The 21752-nt window shown below is 37.2% G+C and overlaps 1 protein-coding gene across 10 annotated transcripts in view; it reads left to right on the top strand.

Moving 5' to 3' along the window:
- The window catches only part of LOC126337016 (ADP-ribosylation factor-like protein 2-binding protein), a 118913-nt gene that overhangs the window by 41668 nt on the left and 55493 nt on the right, over nt 1-21752 (top strand). Inside the window, exons 1-2 of one of the 10 annotated variants that reach the window (XM_050001276.1) lie at nt 3451-3592; nt 8368-8470. The exons of 8 other annotated variants lie outside the window; for them this stretch is intronic. In XM_050001276.1, coding sequence (XP_049857233.1) covers nt 8446-8470 — 25 coding nt within the window. In that variant the 5' untranslated portion in view covers nt 3451-3592; nt 8368-8445. Of the gene's footprint in view, nt 1-3450; nt 3593-8367; nt 8471-21752 lie in introns of those variants that run through there. One more of the 10 variants, XM_050001278.1, reaches the window with a different exon arrangement.

The raw sequence follows: 21752 nt of genomic DNA, 5'->3' as shown, positions 1-21752 counted from the left end.
CACCACTAGTACACTCTTCTGCCTCCATACTGACTTTCCACAGCAGTACTGACCAGTCTGAACTAGAATCTTAAAAACGTGAGTAACCTGTAATTGTTGCTTGTTTCCTTTGGATTTCCTGCCTAACAATGACTCATTCTGTCCCTGAAAACTACCGTTGTTTAACTTTCTGTTGCCTAATGGTTCCCAACAATTGCTGCAGCTTTATCTGAAACAAGCTGTCTGCACTATTACTTGCTAAATCATGTTAAAAGAAACGTAACCGAATACATCTCTGTCAACTTTTATTGTACACAAATGCCTTGCAATAACAAGTTGAAATTTTGCCCCATATTATGGTATGGTCTACTTATGCAGTGTTTGAAATTTGGCTTGGATATCACTTGTCCGTTTTGTGCTACCACACTTAGAAAATCTATGTTTTTCAGGTAATTATTCAAATTTTTATATTTTTGTGTGCATGTAACTCTGCTTGTGTGGCTGATATGGGCAAGTTGAGTTCTGTGTGTGTTTAGGCCACATTAAGCTTACAAAAAAACAAAAAATATACCCTTTTTGAGTGAATTATATTTGGCATAGGGGGCACCTACAATATGTACCTTTTAACGTATTACATTTTTTGAATCACACCCCATTTTGGAATTTTTTATTTTCCCTCAGAAATATCTTGTCGGTGTTTTGATTCATAGTGTGTGTTCTCTAAGTGGGTGTTACTGGGTTGTAAAAATTTCACTGGACTGTGCGGAATAGTTCCAAAGTTATTAAGACCTGAAGTTGGGTCTGAAGATAGATTGCCAGATGTGGATTGCAATTTCTGGGTCATGCGACCTTCTTTCACAAGCCATAATTCTGGAACTAATTGGCAGGGGAACTTAAAAATTTTGTACATGAGTGTTCCTCACTTACTTGGTATGCTAAATTTCAGCCAAATCTGAGACTATCAGCTGGAACATTTTCTCAAATTGGTTGAATTGACATGGAATGACCCATCATGGTCACTGATACCAATTTCGATGTGGACATACTTAAAGAGGTCAAGTCTGTCTGCTGCCATTAGATACAGTTTGTTTCTATCATGCGTGGGAGTTCCTAGCTATCTGTTAGAGGTAGTTTTTAGAGAAGACATTTAGTAATGTTTCAGAGGATTTCTTATCATGGTCTCCAGTAACAAAACTGTAATTTTCCCATTGTTGAATGAGTAATGTCTCCACCAGTGATTACAGTATGATTGGGGATCTTACATACAAGTGAACTGAGGTTTTCTCCAAAGTTTTCAGTTACATCAGGAGATGAATCTGGTGGATGATAGAAGAAACCAATTATCATTTTATGTCCACCCCCATACTGAGTCTTGCCCAAACAATCTCACATGCAGCTTCAATTTCCATCTCAGTGGATTTGAGTTTTTTGTCTACTGCAACAAATATACCACCTCCATTTCCTATTTGCCTGTACTTTTGATATATATTCAAATTTAGCCCAAGAAACTCACTGCTATCAGTTTCATGTCTCAAACCACTTTTTGTACCTAGTATTAAATGATTTTCACTGCTTTTCAGGAACAGTTCAATCTCTAGCACTTTCTTGTGAATGCTTGTCCAGTTAACCATGCTCAGGTAAATGTGTAAGTATTCTACCATAGGTGACATTCTCAGGGACTGTGGAAAAAACAGGAAGCAGAGCTACTGATCTATAATTGGAGTTGATTTGCTTATTGTGTATTGGTATGTGGTACTACAGGACATTGAACTCTATCGGGGAGTATATAATGAGGTAGCTGAAGGGTAATCTTAAAAAGTTAACACAAGATTTTAATATTCTACTATAAATGCCATCATAGACAACAGGATTATTGCTTTCGTAATTTTCTTGTATTTTACATTTTTGAAACTAATGCCCCTTGGTGGTACATGAAGTACCTGCAGAAGTAAACTTAATACATTTGTATTTGGTTGTTTATTGGCTGCTGCATTGTTTGCTGCTAACATTAACCACAGTGCTGCATTGGAAATGTTACTTAACACATAATATGAAAATGTTAATAAAATACACGTCACTTGGTTTTACCAAGAAATTTGTCAGTGGAATAGTTTTGGTGCTATTTTTGTTTCTTTGTTGTTTAGTAATATTAAGAATTGTTTTCACCTTGTTCTTTGAGTGTTTTATTTTTTGAGGGTAGTGTGTATGTTTCACTTTCTCAACAACAGACTAGACGATTTTACAGTTAGTTAGTTCTTGAATACAGTTTGTCCTCTGAATTAGATAGAGCTCTCTTTTCATAGCACAAGATACTTCTATCCCATGAGTTATCCATTCTTTGTTCCTGCTTTAGTTCAACATTGTTTGTTTTAGGGGAAACCAAGACTCAATGTACTGGAAGAATATGTTAAAGAGTTTTATTTGCTATTTTCATTTTATGCCTTTCTCATTAGTGTCCTTTTTGTAATTTCTCTCTAAACACTGTGAATGAGTTATTGTTTATGATTCCATGTTACTTTTTGTATATGATCTGATAAGTGGTCAGCATGTCTTGTTGTTAACACATGACTATCATCGTTAGATAAGCCAGTGACTTATCATTATTACTATCATTGGCTGTAGCATGCTCTATTAAACTGTGAGTCTTTCAATTGCCACAGAAAATTTTACTGTGGCAAGTAATGCTGTGTGTTATTCAATTCCTTTTCAGTGTAATAGAAGTGAAGAGATTGAAGAATGTTTGAAAAATAATCAAACAAAATCAAATTACATTACATTACAGTACTAGGCAATTTTAATGAAGAAATATAAATGAAGTTGAAAATCAATATATAATTCTTCAATTACACTGTAAACAGAGAAAGAAATGAGCGAATGACATTGAAAATGAGAATATTGTGTTCTAACAGTCAGTAAAACTATTTTGCATAGTTTATGTGTTAAACTATGTCCAGATCTTTAGTGATTGTTAGCCAGTAAAGTACACATCACAACATGTCCTCATAATTGTTTACATATTCAACTCAAAATTACTTCCAAACTATAACTTCTATATTAGACTCAACTCTTTATTGCTGACCCTGTATGTGGGAATGAGTGGCTCAGTGGCTGCGTGCTGGACTAGAGATCCAGGCAAAAGTCTGTCATTCATTCCCTGATTGACCCTATGATTTTTCTGTTGCTTATCACTTTTTCACCTCTGAGAGTGGCTTGTGTACATTAAAATACCAAATTGCACTGTGATTCAGTATCGATGTTAAACTTTAGGTCCCCTTATAACTGTTTGGGTAACTCAGTTTGAAGACTGGAGGCAGATGAGGGCATACCACCGTGTATAAGACCTTTCCTAGTAAAGCACTGGGGTGTTGAAACCATCCTTTAGGTTGATTATACCTCGTGAGTCAAAAATAACATTACAATTTGTGGTATCACACAACCTCAATTTTACGTTTGTTTCTGTCGGCAGTGTGGAATAAGAAATAGCTTAAGAAAGTGAAGTGTAAATAATGCGACACAGGAAATATTGCAGAATGCCAAAAACTGCCAAGTGAAAATGTAAAATGAAGCCTTTCGACACCAACCGCAGCTAGCGAGCAGGGAAGGAGCAGAATAGGTAAGGAAACACCAATAACCATGGAAAATGCTTTATAAATAAAAGCGAAACACATCTGGTGTAATTCCTTTTAATTACATTGCAGTCAGCTCAAGACGGATAACCTATAATAACAGAACCTCAACTTTGATTCATTCAGTACACCAGTACTTCATTCCACCTCCAGGAGTCAGCGCAATGCTCAGTTTAAATGGCTGTGGTCTCTGTTTGAGTTTGATGAAATGAACTCTGCAACAACTGTTTCATTAAAGACAGGGTGTATGATTCTTCCATATCAAACAATTTAGCTGATCTGAAAAATCAAATATACACTGCAAGTTAATGCATTTTTTGCTGCAATATGTGTAGGAAGAAATTGATTACTGCATCACAAATGGTAGTCAGATTGAATCAAAATGACGCTTGACATTTTTCTATGAAACTTCAGGTTGATTGCTAGAAAGTGACACATCTATTGATTCTGTAAGTTATCTCAATTAATTTTTATGTTATTCCAAAGCTGTGAAGTCCGTATGTGCATATACGTACAATATCAAGTGCCTGCCAATCATTTTCTTGAATATGCTTCCCAGCATTTCCATGCCACATGGATATGATGCAAGTTCTCACAAGGATTACATCCCAATGAAGGTTTATGTTTTCCCAAGGGCACGTTATAATTAGCTGAAACTTGATATTTGTGGATTGTTAAATCGTAAACTTCATTTATACCGTTGACTGTTCACTTGACATTTCGTATATATCCTTGATGGTGTTGAGCATTCATTCTCGGAGTGTCAGAAACTTGCACTTTGTGTGATAATGTGACTTTATACTACACAGAAGTAGAAGTAGCTTCAGGCATGCCACAGGTTGAGACCATTGTTGTTCATATTGAATGTTAAAGATGTGGCAGATAATATTAATGGTAATTTCAGATTTTTGCAGATGGTGCAGTTATCTATAATGAAGTACTACATGAAAAATACTTCATGAATATCCAGTCAGATCTTGATAAGATGTCAAAGTGGTGCAAAGACTGACAACCTATTTTAAATGTTCATAAATGTAAAATATTGCATATCACCCCCTCCCTCCAAAACAAGAACAGAAATGTAGTATCCTGCGAAAGACAGGTGGCAAACTTCACTTACTGGCAGAGTATGGGAAATGAATCAGCTCGCAAAGGAGACTGCTTACAAACCACTTGTGCGTCCGATCTTAGAATACTGTTCAAGCATGTAGGATGCATATCAGATAAACAAGGGGATATGAAATGTGTACAAAGAATGGTGGCACAAATGGTTTACACTTGGGATAGTGTCACAGCAATGTTTAAAAACTTGAACTGGCAGACCTTTGAAGGTAATAGATCCCATAAAAGCTTACTGTACAGAGTTTCATGAACCAGTGTTAAGTGAAGAATTCAGAGGTATTGTTCAGCACCCTACATATCACTCTTATAGTAATCATGAGGGCAAATTTAAAGTAATTATAGAACACAGAGATGCATTTAAGCAGTCATTTTTCACACACTTCATGTGTGGTTGGGAGGGGAAGAAAAGCTAACATATGATGCTGTATCTTGATGTATTACTCTGCCAAGACTATGAATTTCTCAATTCAAGTCCTGAAATTACGTAATCTGTCTCTTATATCCGTCTTACACCACCCATGGTTGTCTGTCATCACCCTTCATTACTCTGTAACATCTTCAAACCATATGACATTCTCAGACCATCGTCCCTATTCCAAAGTCCCTTCAGACAACTGCAATCCTTCCTGCTCTAAGATTTGCCCTTTGCATACACCCACTACCATTTACTCTATTCTCATACTGGAAATCCTACAGCAACAAAGGCAGAGCAACATGTGAGAAACCATTTACATTGTTTACCAACTTACATGTGTTCACTGTGTGACTTTTTACATAGTAATGACTGCTACCAAACTGGCTCAGTGCTTGAAGATTCACAGAAAAATTGACTGTAATGGGAATGCCCAGTACCCTAGTTTCTGAGCACTCTGTATAGCATGAGTCAAGGATCGTACAGGGTGTTTCAAAAATGACCGGTATATTTGAAACAGCAATACAACACTGTGTTCTAGGCGGTGGAATTCCAACACCAGAAAAATCCTCTGTTCTAAGGAATAAACCATGTTGTCCACAGCACACTTGCACGTTGTGAACAGCACACTCTTACAGCAGAAAGACGACGTACAGAATGGCGCACCCACAGACTGTGTTGTCTTCTATATCTTTCACATCACTTGCAGTGCCATCTGTTATTGAAAATTGTAACTACTGTAATTTCGAAAGTTTGTCTGCCTGAAAATGTACTGTTGTCCCAAGCATATTGCAACAAACGGTGTATTTCTATCGCTGCTCGTTTAGTTTTTATTGCCGTTTCAAATATACCGGTCATTTTTGAAACACCCTGTAAGTGCTTACTATACCACAGAAGTGGTAGGCTCCTTCCTCCCAGCAGTAGTTTCCCTGAAGTTGGTAGCATGCTATCTAACATATTCTCTCGTCCCAGCCACCATTCTAGACATAATTACTGTTAACATCTTCTCCCCACTCCCGCACCTCCACCCTGTCTATTTATATTTTTCCCTTTCTAGGATGTCCTTATTCTCTCTCTCCCTCCTTTTTTCTCCACCCTTTCCTCTCTCTATTCTTTTCCTTTTCTTATTTATTTTTGTATTGACCAACTTGGACCACAAAACAACTTCAATTCCTCTTCTTTCCTTGTTGTTGTTTCCTGTTTTTCCTGTACTCTTTCATTTTCTGCCCTGTTGTCTTTGCCTTTCTGCTGCCCCTGTTGTTCACAATTCCTTATTTCTTCTGCATTGAAAGCCTTCCAAATTTAGTAATTTAGGCTTAAAAAGGTTTCTGGTTGTTATTTCTGATTATTGATGTCATTTGTTTCTAGTTATTTCTTTATTTCTATAATCCATGCTGTTGTCAATTTCTTCTTCCAAAAATACGGGAATTTTTGTTTTGTTACCCTGTTTTTGTCAATTCAGTAGATGTGTTCAAAATAGATTATTCTTCTTTTAGCCATTTCTTCTAATATTTTCTCTGTATTTTTGTAGATCTCCTCATTACTTCTCATTTTCCAGTTGGTATTGCACCCATTATTTTTCTAATAATGTCTTTCGAGAACCTCTATTCTGTCCTGTTTATAGTTGATCGTTAGGCATTCACATCCATGTAAACATTCTGGTCGTACCACTGTGGTGCAGTGTTTTAGTTTTATTTTTCTATATCCACATTTCTTGTAGTAAATATTCATTATCAAACCATATGTTTTCTTCATTTTGTTAATTGTGACATCTGCTGCAAGTTTATCCAGTCCATTCTGTTGTATAATTCCTCCATGATACTGAAATTTATCTGCTTGCTTTGTTTTACCTATCTGTATTTATACGAATTTTGGTGCATTTTTATGTTTTTCATTAATTCTGTTTTTTCATCTGAATTTTTGAGATTAGTTCTATTTGCTATTTCTTCCAGAAGATGTATTTGAATAACTGTAGGTCAGAATTTCTGAAAGAATTGCTAAGTCATCTGCTAAAGCCAGACAGTTTACCTTCCTTGAGCCTACAAGGTGGCTTAGTGGGTAGCGCAGTGGTCTTGCATTCAGGAAGGTGATGCTTCAAACCCACACCCGGCCATCCAGATTTAAATTTTCAACGATTTCCCTAAATCACTCCAGGTGAATGCCTGGGCATGGCCGATGGGGAACCATCCTGGACACAATCCGAACCTGTGCTCCATTACTAATGAGATTGATGTCGATGGGACATTGACCCCAATCTTCCTTCCTAGAATTATTGGTTCAATTTTGTGATATTTTAGCTCCAAATCCTTACAATTTTTTTAAGTACATCGTTAGACAGTAAACGTGATAAGCCATCCCTTTTTCTAACACAAGGTTTTGTTTCAAGTGGCTGAGATACTTCTCCCGTAGATTTCACTTAAATATTGCATTTGTTACAGTTTCATGAATTATGTTCGCTAATTTTGCTTCAACACCAAATTCTCTAATGATTTTGTCTATTGTTTCTCTGGCTACCGAATCAAATGCTTTCTTGAAATCAGTAAATGATACTATTACAGATTTTCTGGTTGACATGCTGTGGTAAATTATTGACTATAAGTAAAAAATCTGTTCTTTGTGGGAACTTCCATTTCACAAACCATCTTGGTATCCTTCTAGTTGTTTGTCTGAAGTATGTGCAACTCTATTCAGGGGAATTTTTCATAATATTTTGTATGCTGCTCCTCTGTCCTTGTTTATCTCCCTTTTTATGTAACAGGTGGATTAATGCTGTTTCCCATTCTTCTGGTATCGTTTCAGTTTTCCAAATGTTTTCAAAAAGCAGTTTTAGATATTTTATAGTCTTTGGTTCTGACCATTTCAATAATTCTCCTGTAATGAAGTCTTCATCACTTAATTTGTTGTTTCTGAGTGACTTGGTGGCTTCATGAATTTCTTACTGTGTTGGTGGGTAAACTTCCTCAGATTTTGTTATAATGCCGGAAGTACAGTTTAACTGTTAACACTAGACTGTTTAAGGTGCTCGAAGCCATTTAAGTACGTCTTTAAAAGCCTGGTAAAAATTTCTAGTATTATTTTTCATAAAATATTCTTGTATTTCCAAAATCTGAGATTTTTCAGAGGCTCATTTGATTTTCTAGATTATTCTCGATATTTTCTTTTCTTTGTCATCTGAATTATTCTGGATGTTTTTCTCTTTTCAACATATCCATTTTCTCCATTTTTGAGGTCTTAATTCTTCATCCTCTTGACAAGGAATCTCATCCAAATGGCCAGAAGAATCTATTTGAGTTCCAGAAAAATAATATGTGGAATTTTGTACAGGAGATCGGTGAGTGAAAGCTATGTGCAGAGAATAAATGCAATAAACTAGAAGTCGTTTTCATTGATCCCAACAAATTCCTAAGTGCAAATTGTCTTGCCAAAGATGGTCTATATCTGAATAGGTTGGGCTCAAAAATATTTGGTAAGATGTTCATAGATACTTGCCAGGTCATAAAAAATAAGGGAAACTGATAAGTAGTAATGGGGGTGAAAAAACTTGTGTAGCTTTAAGAAAGACAAAACCAAACCATTCTCTGGCAAGAAATGTGCTAAAGCCCATAACTAATAGTCAAAGTAGGTATGTTATCCACTGGAATATAAATGGTTTAAACACTGATGTTTCTAACAAAAAAAGCTCCAAAATAATTGAACTGGAAATCATTTTGTCAGAATGTACAAATATTAGAGTTTTTTGTTTAAATTAACACTGGGGAGGACAATTCAAATTCTAAACAGAATAGGGAACTTCAGATTAGCAAGTAGCTTTTTCAGAAGAAACAAGTCACGTGGAGGCTCATGTATACTTCTACATAGTGATATAAATTATGATGCCAGAAACTGTTTTAATTATTTAAATGAAGAATGTGTGTTTAAGAGCTGTTTTTTAGAAATAGTGGACTCACTAGCAAATGTTATAATAATCTCAATATACAGAATTCCAGGGACGTCAACAACAGAACTATTCTTATCTGCCGGCCGTGGTGGTCTAGCCGTTCTAGGCGCTCAGTCTGGAACCGCGCGACTGCTACGGTCACAGGTTCGAATCCTGCCTCGGGCATGGATGTGTGTGGTGTCCTTAGGTTAGTTAGGTTTAAGTAGTACTAAGTTCTAGGGGGCTTATGACCACAGCAGTTGAGTCCCATAGTGCTCAGAGCCATTTTTTATTCTTATCAAAGCTTCAAATTATGCTAGAAGACCTTTGCAGAGAAAAAGAAGAAAATTGTAATAGCTGTTGCTTTTAATATTGATATCACATGTGATAGTAGCCGCACTTCAAGATTCACTGACTTAGTAAAGAAATATGCTTCCAAATTGAATTTCTTTGAATCTACCAGAGACAATGGGCAGTCAGCAATATGTATTGACAATGTTCTCACTAGTTATGTGTATAAATTTTGTCCACATCTAGGTATTTCAGATCATTGTGCATTGTTCATTGAGCTGCCACTGACAGACAGGAACGTTTCACATATGAGAATTCACATGAGCAGGAACTTGCTAACATTGAGTGAGAAGCTAAAAGAGAAAAGATGACCTTCTGATCATTGTAACTCAAGTGACGAAAACTTTGAGAAATTCCTAAATAGTTTTCTTGGTGTCTTTAATGAAACATTTCCATCTAGACGCTGCAGCAATACAATAACAAATAAAGTAAAGTGGATTACCCAGGGCATAAAAATTTCCAGTGTAAGGACAAGGGAACTGCACAGAGAACCAAAATGTAATAAAGATGTTGATTTCATTAAATATCTTACACTCTATAAAACCACATTTAAAAGAGTTGTCAGAGCAGCAAAACAACTGGCAACTTTTAAATCATAAAAATAATACAAAGGCTGTGTGGTAAGTCATTAAATCTGAATTTCAAAAATTGACGTTGAAGGAAATACAATTTTAAATCCAACTCAAATACCAGAGTATTTTAATGATTTTTTTATAAATGTAGCAAAGTCTGATGTAGATGTAACAGATTATCTTAACAAAGTAAATCCCTTTCTCCTAGGTGAAAACTCTGAAAACTTTACAAAATTGTTAAACATTTCTGTGGAGGATGTAGAAAATGCTGTTCTAACATTAAGAAACAAAAAATCTGCAGGTTGGGATGGAATACCCACCAAAGTTATTAAAGTGGTACACAATAGAATTGCAAACCCACTAGCTCAAATAATAAATCAGTGTTTTGATGAGGGCTGTTTCCCAGAGGTACTGAAATATGCTGTAGTCAAACCACTCTTCAAGAAGGGATCAAGAGAGATCATGGTAAATTATCATCCTATCTTGATTCTCCCAGTCCTATCTAAAATTTATGAAAAACTTTCTGTTGCACAAATCTAAAACTTTGAAAAACTTGCTGTTGCACAAATCTAAAACTTCATTGCAAAATATTATGTTATTCTAAACAGTCAGTTTGGCTTTCTGCAGGGGAAAAACACCATAGATGCAGCAAACAGTCTCATTGAGAAAATAAGTACATCAATAGACAAGAGAAATAAGGTGGCACGAATTTTCTGCGACCTCACATAGGCGTCTGATTCTGTAAACCATGCGTTGCTTGTTTACACACTTGAAAAGTATAACATTAGCGGCAGTGCCCTACAATTGCTTAAATACTACTTATCCAACAGAAAGCAAAGAGTTAGCATTTCTTCAAATGGCGCATATTATTCTTCTGACTGGGGGGGGGGGGGGGGGGGGGGAATCTTTCAGGGTGTTCCACAAGGCTCTATATTAGGCCCAGTCCTATTCTCTTTTATGTTAATGACTTACCGTTAAATATCAGCTCCTCATCAGTTCCGTTCTGTCTTAGTTGAAGATCAGGATTCGGAAAAAAGATTCAGAAAAAAAATCCCAAATCTGTGATCAGTATCCTCAGTACCTTAGAAACTTGGTTTCAGCTAAATGGGTTGAATCTAAACGTGTCTAAGACTCACATGATGCACAAACTGCTTATTGGCTTCTGTCTTGGGTTCTTCGGCCAATGTTCATCTAATTAGAAGATCCCGAGACAGAAGCCACTAGGCAGTTTGTCAACAAGTGGCCACAAAAGCCTTAACAATTTTGTATCACATGATGCAGTTCACAACCGAACAGTCAAAATGTAAGCAGATTAAGACTGTACACAACAACCAAGGTATAGAAGAAGTTGACTCAGTCGAATTTGTAGGTTTAAATGTAGATAAAAATTTGAGCTGGTGGGCACATGTTGAACACCTGGCAAACAAACAGAGCAGGTTTGCATTTGCAATGCAAATATTATCAAGTGCAACTGACATTGACACATTCATTATTAGGTATAGTATTATTTTTTTGGGGTAACTCGCCAAACATAGTGTGGATACTAAAAATACAGAAAAAAATAATTCGAAATATGTGCACTGCAAATCACAAAGAACCATTATTTAGAAAACTTAAAATATTAACTCTGTCATCCTTATACGTATATGAGATTATTCTATTTTTGTACACCAGACATGAATTATTTGAAGGAAACCATTTTATTCATTCTCCCACCCACCGCCTAAAACTGTATGCCCAGGGGCCTCAATACATGGGAATGAAAATTTGTAATAAATTAAAAGAGAACAAGTTGATGCAGATGAATTTAGGTTCACTTAAAAGAAAGCTATATGAGGTACTGACACTGAAGTGTTACTCAGTGGATGAATTCATGTGGGACAAACTGGAAATTTGAGCTGGATACAATGTGTTGCACATTCCAAGAAATATCCTTATAGTGTTATTATTTAATATACTGCTATTATTTATTAATGTAAAAATCATTCTAATTGTATTACAAATTTTTGACATGTCTCCTGTATGCAAACCAAATGGTTTGCAAATGTACGTCATGTATGAATAAAACACTATTCATAACACAATTCACAAAATTCCTTAAGTTTTTTCTGCTGCGTTAGGAATTTGAACCTGGGGTTAATGCTGTTACTGTCTTTTGGCATCTTAATTTCTTATTTAATTTTTCTATATTTTCTGTTGTAATATTAGCTGTTGTAGAGTTGTATCTGATTACTTTCTTGGTTGTGTTTTTTTGTTTTAGGTGGGAGAAATTATAATTTAATAATTGATGGATAATGATTTCAATCAAATTCACCATTTCTGATTAACTCAACATTCATAATTTCCATGATATTCTTTTTAGATATGACTGAGTGTTAAGAGTTGAATTCTACTAGGTTTGAACTTGTGGACATCCAAGTTTTGGCTTTTCTTGGTAGATTGTGAAAATGTGTGGACATCAGCTTTAACTGGAACATTTTCTGTCTCTCATCATTTCTGTTTGTTTTTAAGTGTCCTGTTTATTCGCCTACAATATTCTTAAATTTCTTTTCCTTCTAAACTTGCAAACCGAAGTCACCAGAGAGTATTTTATTGTTATTTTTAGGTTTGTTTGAGATTTCTAAAAGGTTGCAATACTGATCTACTTTCTCCAGATACCTTGTGTTAGCATCATTTATAGATACATGGTGATTTTTAATGGTATAGCTTTTATTTTTGCACTTTATCATTAACATAGACATTATTTCTAGTTTTGATGTACATTCTGTTGTACTGTCTATGATTTTTTTGTTTACGGAAAATGCTGTTTCAAACAGTGACATGTTTTGCATTATTCTCACTGCTGGTTCTCTTTATAAATTCTGTAATGTTGTTTATCAACTACATTCTCATGTAAGAATCTTGTTTATTTACATTAACTATCAGCTGGGTCAGTTGAAACGAGTTTTTTTTCTCTCTTTTCCTTTTGTTTTCTTATTTTTCATTTTTGTCTTCATCTTACGTCTCACTCTGTCCTTCTGCGATATCTGGACAGAAGCTGACACAGTGCTTACCAGTGTACTACCTTCGAACTGCTACTCTTCCTGGTGTCATCTCCTTTACCTTCGTCAGATCTCCACATATTCTCATTACAGGTATGTCCATTTCTGACTGACCTGTCCCTTCTTATCAACCTATCCGTCATTCTTTCCTGATCAAGGAACTAATGGGTATTTACGGTAGTTGACTGTATCAACTGAAACATTGTTCACAAGCTGTTACTTTCATTAGATTTGCTTGTAGGGTTTTGAGGTAATTTTTCTAACATGATTCTCTAGTCATATTTGGACCTCGTTTTAGTGTAAAAGATAATAAGCAAAAGATTAGGTTCTACCTTTGTACATATTTGTTATGGGTGTATATCTGAGAACCAAGCTATAATCGTAAGTTTAATGCCACAGAACATAACTTTAAATTCAGTCTAGAATGTAGAGCACAACTCTCTGTCTTCTTCTTCTTCTGTCCATACAAATTCTTAATACCCTAGATATTATTCTGAAATATTAGCTTCTGTCGTAACATTTTTAACTAATTCAGTTGTTGTTGTTTTAAGAGTGTCTGTCGGCAGTTTCAGAGGCAGTAATATGAAGTTCTTTTTTCAGAAGTTTCCTTCCACATGCTTACAAATTACTTTTCTCCAAAGTACTGTACTTTTACTAATACACTGCTCCACAAAACGTAAGGACGAGATAAATGAAGTAACATAACATATTTTACAATTCGGCAGAAGTGAATGAAAGTACCGGAGCAAGTTAAGAGAGGTCTCCCAGTCATGCACAAGAAGCTGAACATTACATTACGTGAGGTCAGCGTGACTAAAGTGTTAACTTAGAATGACAAAGTGTGAAGAGTGTAGCCCAGGAGGTTGTATCACTCACAGCATTGTTTCACATGCATGGGGAGAGTTCTGAATCGCAGGCATTGCTGCCAAAAGGAAGGGAGGTTGTTAGTCATGGTTAGCTACAGCAGCAGATGACTGCTGCATCAGGCAACAGGTAAGTAGTGACCAACATCAACTGCAACTGCAACCATGTGCAACAAGACTCAAAGCCATGCAATGTCACACTCCACAGTGTTGCAGCAACTACATGGGAGTGGTGTCTCTGCCCAACGATCAGTACATTATCTTCTGTTGACAGCAGAATATTGGCGGCACTGTTTGTGATTGTGCCAGGAGCGTAGGGACTGGACCAGTGAGGAGTGTGGTCGCATGTTCTTCTTGGATGAGAGCAGACTCAGTCTGAGTTATGATTCAGGACATACCCTCATATGGTGAGAAGTAGGAGCATGTAGTGCACTCATGAACATTGTTGAACTTGATTGTTTAGGTGGTCCATGCATTCTCTTGTGGGGAGGCATAATGTTGTGTGGATGTACAGGCATCTAAATTTTTAAACACTGTTTATTCATCAGTCAGTGTTATTATGACACTGTACTCCTTCCCCATGTGCATCTTTTCAGGGCTGCATTCGGCCCCAACTTAATTTTTTATGGATGACAGTGCATGACCATATTGAACATCACAGGTGGAAGAGCTCTTGGGACTAGAGGATATTTGGCAAGTGGACTAGCCTTCATGTTCCCCCAATTTAAATCTCATCAAACATATGTATTGGGGAGATGTATCGCAGCATGTCCACGTGCACCAACAACTATTGAGCAGTCGTCAAACCCACTAGTGGAGGAATGGAATACTCTACCACAGAAACTCCTTACCAATTTTGTGACCGATATGGGAGAACATTGCAAAGCATGCATTGCTGCCCGTGGTGATTATGCACCCTATTAAGAATCATGTCTTGCCTTTTGTAATATCCAGGGGACCATCAGAAACAGCTCTGACTTCGGTTTAATTGATGTCTTTGAATAAAAGTGTCATTTCTGTTTGTCTCGTTGCATATTTATTTCACTTAACTTCTGTACTTCTTTTCTTGTCTACCTACCCTATTAAGTACTCTTAACACTCCAAGTTTTGACCATAGAATGCCAGTTTCTTTCTTTCTCCCCCCCCCCCCCCCCCCCCTGGTGACATCATCCTCCTGGTTAGTCCCCACACAGAGATATGAATAGTGGAGTTTTTTACCTCTGGAATACTTTTCATTAGAGGATGCAATGAGCGTTTAATGAGCTTTGCATTCTGGGGAAATACAGTGATAATTGTTTTTCTTGCTTTCAGCCTTGCACTGTACCAACATAGAATGTCTATTTAGTTCAGCGGAACAGCTCTGTTGTTCTTGTCCATAGTTTACAAATAGTAAAATTTTCCTGTAACAAACTGTTTCCCATATTTTGTTGCAGATTAGTAGCAGACTGAGCAAGTGCAATGGACTGTTTATTTTCCAAATACAAAAAAATTACATGTTTTTATGGACAAGTTTTTCATCCAGGTGTAGGACAAGTAGTTTACAGCCTTCATAATATGTAGAAAAGATCGCACGTGTATACCTTTTTGTTTCACCTGGTTTGAATGTCAGTAACTGTGTTTTTATGGAATTGACTGAAATTATGATGACAGTTGGGTAGATATAAAATACTTGTTGAAAACATTATCCATTGTTGTTGGGTGTATCAGTTTACACTCATATCTGATATTTATTCCTCCCGTTTCTGTGGTCCTGTGTGTTTTGCAGTATTTCTTTATGAGATCCCAGGTAACATAGCTAACATTTTATGCTTGAGATGCTGTGTCACTGGAGTTTGTTTCCTAAAATTTGGAAGTTCTGTTCTGAAAGTCAGTTTGGCATTTGAACAATTTTTTTTTTTTTTTTTTTTTTTTTTTGAAATGTGGTGTCTCAATAATTTTTCTAATACATAAAAGTTTATTACAGGCCGTCTTTGATTGAGTTGGGTGGTAGTTGTAATCTTAATTTATTTCTACATGAGCTTTGGCTACAAATGTTTTTATAACATTTGTGCATAACTGTTACAACATACATCCAGTTGAATCTGTGTACTGTTGTCACTCTTTAGTCTCTCCCCCCCCCCCCCCCCCCCCCCACACACACACACACAAACATAAACACACCTTCTTCCATTTACCATTTGATACCCCAGTTCGTGTCCTAACGATTCATCCATTCTTTGAGTCGAGATATGACATAAATTTCTTTTCTCCTCAATTTAATTCAGTCCTCCTTCATTAGTTACCTGACTGATCCATCTAATTGTCAATATTCTACTGTAATACTACATTCCAAAAGCTTGCATTCTCTTCTTGTCTGTACTGTTTATTGCCAGTGTTTTGCTTCCATACAAGGCTACACCACATATAAATACCTTTGAAATGCTTTCTAACACATTTAATTATTTTCAGTATTAATGAATGTATCTTTTTAGATATACATAAAAAACAAAGATTCTGTGACTTACCGAGAAAGTGTTGGTAGGTAGACACAATAAAAAACACACACACAAATTTCAAGCTTTTGCAACCCAAGGTTGCTTCATCAGGAAAGAGGGAAGGAGAGGGAAAGATGAAAGGATGTGGGTTTTAAGGGAGAGGGTAAGGAGTCATTCAAATCCCGGGAGAGGAAAGACTTACCTTAGGGGGAATAAAGGACAGGTATACACTCGCGTGTGTGCGCGTGCGCGCGCGCGCGCGCGCACACACACACACACACACACACACACACACACACACATTTGCACATATACAGACACAGACAGACATATGTAAAGGCAAAGAGGTTGGGCAGAGATGTCAGTCGAGGCAGAAGTACAGAGACAAAGATGTTGTTGAATGACAAGTGATGTACGAGGGGCGGCAACTTGAAATGCCTGTTTCTGTAAATGTGCGGATGGATATGTGTGTGTGTGTGTGTGTGTGTGTGTGTGTGTGTGTGTGTGTGGGAATGTTTACCTGTCCTTTATTCCCCCTAAGGTAAGTAAGTCTTTCCGCTCCCGGGGTTGGAATGACTCCTTACCCTCTCCCTTAAAACCCACATCCTTTCGTCTTTCCCTCTCCTTCCCTCTTTTCTGATGAAGCAACCTTGGGTTGCAAAAGCTTGAAATTTGTGTGTGTGTGTTTGTGTGTTTTTTATTGTGTCTACCTACCAGCGCTTTCTCCTTTGGTAAGTCACAGCATGTTTGTTTTTTATATATATTTTCCCATGTGGAATGTTTCTTTCTATTATATTCATATCTTTTTAGATATGTTATCTTCCTATTTGCAGTCTACATTTTATCTCCTCTCTGCTTCTGCCATTGTCAGTTAATGTGCTGCCCAAACAGCAAAATCTGTTCTGCTACTTTCAGTGCCTTATTTCGCCTCTAATTCCCTCCTTGTTGTCTCATTTTATTCATCCATACCCCATTTACTTTTGATGATTATTATCTTCCAAACTTTTTTCAACATGTTGTCCATTCCATTCAGCTGATCTTCCAAGCCCTTTGCAATCTCTTGACAGATTTACAATGTTGTAAATAAATCATTTGTTTCTTCTCTATGCGCCTTGATCCATTTCTGAAATTATCCTGTTCATTTCTTAACTTTTCCGTAGTTTGCTGTAAGGCTCACTCATTGTAAAGGTTGAATAGCATAACCAAGTGCAACCTTGTCTCATTTCTGTCTCAGTTTCTCCCTCCCTTTCCCATTCATTGACTCGTAACTGCAGTCTGGTTTTTTTTTACAAGTTTTTCTTTTTGTTTCTGACAACTTGAGTATTCCAACAAGTGTATTCCAGTCAAAATTGTAAAGAGCTTTCTATAAATTTACAGTGCTATAAATGTAGGTTAACTATTTTTATCATCTAAAATAAATCTTAGTGTAGGTATTGCCCTTCATGTTCCTTTGTTACCTCAGGCCAACATCTCCAGTCCTTCAGTTCTTTTGTAAATAATTTGTGTTAGTATTTTAGCCACCAAGCGGTGTGTGGCGGAGGGCGCAATTTGCATCAAAGTCATATTTCCGCCCCCCCCCCCCCTCCCCCCTGTTCCACTCGCGGATCTTCTTACATACAAATGTATTCTACTAAACTATATTCAACTTCAACTTATCTGTTCCACTTTTCAAATTTTCTTGTCTACCTACCTGATTAAGGGCTCTTAACACTCTAAGTTTCGACCATAGAATGTCAGTTTTATTTTTCCTGGTAACATCATCTTCCTGGGCAGTTCCCACACAGAGGTATGAATGGTGGAGTTTTTTACCTCTGGAATACTTTCCATTAGAGTATGCAATGAGTGTTTAATGAGCTTTGTGTTCTGGGGAAATACAATGATCGTTGTTTTTCTTGCTTTCAGCCTTGCCACTGTACCAACATAGAACGTCTTTGTTGGCTATATTGCAAGGCCAGTCACTAATCTGAATTGTTGGCCCTGCAACTACTGAAAAGCCTGCTGTCCCCTTGCAGGAGCCTTTCTGGAGTGATGGACTGCATATGTAACTGAATACACTGCATGTATACGAAGAACAGAATTTTAGTAACGTACTTGGAATATTGCTTCATACTGTATGTCATCCACCATGGTGTAGAAGCTATAGTTGGTTGCTGGTGACATACAGGTCACCAGTTTGATTCGTGCCTCCTACAATGATTTATGTTTAGCTTGTTTGATTCATGGAAGGTTCTGGTGCTTACTTGCATATCGACTCCTTTAATTTGCTGGAACATGTCGTGTTTGTTTAAGTAAGAGCACACACTGCTGAGACAGGAAGTTCAGCTCTGTCAGTACATTCGTGTGTGCTCATCGAACATACTCTAAATGTGAGGTGCTAGTTCTTGTTCATGACCCTGGTCTTGTGATTGGTACTCAATTCTAGAGTCTATGTGACATAGTTTGGTGGAGACGTGAGGTATCTCATTGTCATGGCTTAAATAAGGCAACTCATAAACTGTCACCTTATCAGGCAGAAACATGAATACTAACAGTACATCCCAGTCTGCACTGTCAAGGCACTATTGTATACAAAGATGACAGTGAGTCAAATCCTCACAATATATCCAGCAATGTGTTTGTGTGACAATAAAATGGCTGAAGGAATTTGTCCATGTTGTTAACTGCAGCAGACAGGATAGAATGATATGTCTTAGCAAAGCATATTTTTACTATGACTTGAAAGCCCAGTAGTTGTTTCAGAACAGTGAGAAAAAATTCCGAGCTGGGACAAGCTTCAGATGGAAATTAAGAAAACGTTGGGCAACAGGCAGTAACTGTTCCTCACAGTCATAGGACAACTGAGGAACAGAGCCCAATACAATGAGGGAAGATACAGTTTTATATACCAAGTGTTTTGATACCATGTTAAATAGTGAACCCAGATGTGATGGAAGATGACAAAGTATGACACCTCATGATTGGCATGACAGAGGATGTGTAACAAGAGTTCCATTTGAAGGAAGTAGCAACAGAGGATTTCATCAAGTGGTGCCAACACATTGAGGCAATGTTAAGAAAGAGTTCACCAAAAAGTTTTCAGCAGACTTCCAAATATCATGTCAGTGGCTGTCAGGGAGGACCATAAGGAATGGTCCTCACTAAAACAGCAAACTGAATGCAAAACCCAGCAAGGAGAGTGTAGCATTGTTTATTCAATAAGTTTTTAGTTGTTGGCAGTTACCTCTACAAGGGAAATCAAGACTGAGGAATGGAAGTGGAAAGTTGTGCTTATGCCATTACTGACAGACAACATTCTAGATTCTCAACTTGCTACCTCACCAATTTAATTCCTGTTCAGAAAAATAGACATTTCAAGAATGAAGGATACTATGCTCGCATGTTTCTATTGTGGAAAATCTATGCATGTCGTGTTATAAAGGAAGATGAAGCTGTTATATGTCAAATTATGGGGCAGTTGTATGCATGCCATGTGACAGAAGGTGACTATAGCTGACTTGAGGGATAAATCCCACTGCTGTACTTCGGCTGTGGCGACTCTCCAATATGCTGCATTCATTCCCCATCAGCACACAGAGGTTGGGGTGTCATGATGTGTGTCATTGAATGCTTGTTATTGCCAGATGAAGAAGATTATTCCATATTTCAAAGATCATTGTGCGGAAGATTGAAGCTGGGAAGTACGTCGACCTTACTGCAACCTGTGTTGTAACAATAACTGTCAACAACAGAACACAGTCCTTCGAATTAACTGTTTTACAAGAATGCAGCTATAATGTTATCTGTGGATGAGACCTCTTGCAGGCAACACAAGCAGTCATAGACTACTTAAGATTGATAATGCTAGTCCAACAAGTTTATGTAACAATGATTATTTTGGGTGATTTTCAACCACTGAGGGCAACTTATGTTACTGGCATCACCTTGATAAGTTATAGTCAGTAGTGTGGATTCTCAGTTTAATTGTGGAACTATAGTCAAATGCAAAAAGGTAGTCAGTCTTACAAAAGAAATCTGTATGCCAGTGACAGTCAGCACTATCACAACTGAAGAAAGGGAGCTCTCGGTCACTAGATGATATGGAGAGCTGCAACTTATTCCTAAGGGTACATGCATAGTCACAGCTGAACCATTCTAGGAAGGTCAGCTCAGTGCAGTTGATGGAGAACCTTGCGACACTGCCATTACCAACCAAACACTGGAGTACTCTACTACCCAGTTGTCAATAGGTTGACTGAGTAACAGTGTTGGAGGGTGTTAGCTATCCTTTGTCAGTTATTCAGTGCATTCAAGTCTGGAGTCTTGATAAAGTAGACCAGGCAATCCAATGTGAAACACCATGTCGACAATGGGGATCATCCCCCCTTAATTCAGCACTCATATTCAATGTCTCCTGCTGATCAACTTCTTTCCTTCGCACCCCGTCCGATAAGTCTCCCCTGACCTGGGGTTCTGGGTGACATTCCCAAACTTACTCCATTTTCCTAAATCTCTCCAATCCTTTCCCTTCAGCTCTCTGCCTTCCCCTTCAACCTTTCTGCTGTAGGAAGGAGCCATTAGTTCTGAAAATTTGCATACATAAAATCCAGATCATGCAACATTAGTTGGAGGTACGTTAACCTACCAGATATAGGCTGTGATGTCTGTGGATTCATTGAACATGGTATGGACAGGTAACCTTGTGAAGAACTTTTGAACACATTTTCCAGAAACTATCTTGAGCAGAAGGTCCAGCAGTCCACATGCAGTGGAAATATTTTACACCTTTTAGCTTTAAACAGGTCTGATCATATCAATAGTGTAAACATGGAGATCATGATGTCTTCATAGTGACAGTGGTTACTAAAGTTAATAAATCCATCAAGCAGATAATTGAATGTTAGCATCCCACTTAGTTCCAGTATGACAAATATAGTGGAATTATGGGCAAAGCTTAATCACATTGTAAGTTGCCCCTGAAGAAATATGTGCCAAGGAAGTGGATTAAGGACAGAAAGGACCCACCATCGCTTAATAACAAAATACAGAAATTCCTGAGGAAGCACATACTGCTGCACTCTCGATTCCAAACAGAATTCGCAAATTATGATAGCCAAAAATTCATAAAAAGATTGGTGCCTGAAGCATACGACTACTACCACCATAATACCTTAGCAAAAGATTTTGCCGAGAATGCAAGAAATTTTGGTTCTGCAAAAAATTTGCTAAGTGAATTGTAGGCTTTTACTCGTTGACTAGTCGATAGTGGCAGTAGAAGATAGCAAAATGATAGCCAAAGTTTTAAATCTTGCATTTAAGAAATAATTCACGCAGAATTTTGCTAAGTTTGATAGAATCAGAAGCAGATATTTTTGACCAGGTTTCTATAGCTCTATGAGGCATTATGTAAGACACTGTAG

The sequence above is a fragment of the Schistocerca gregaria genome, chromosome 2, assembly GCF_023897955.1.
Source record: "Schistocerca gregaria isolate iqSchGreg1 chromosome 2, iqSchGreg1.2, whole genome shotgun sequence".
Lineage (NCBI taxonomy): Eukaryota > Metazoa > Arthropoda > Insecta > Orthoptera > Acrididae > Schistocerca > Schistocerca gregaria.
This window is presented reverse-complemented; position numbering and strand designations above follow the sequence as displayed.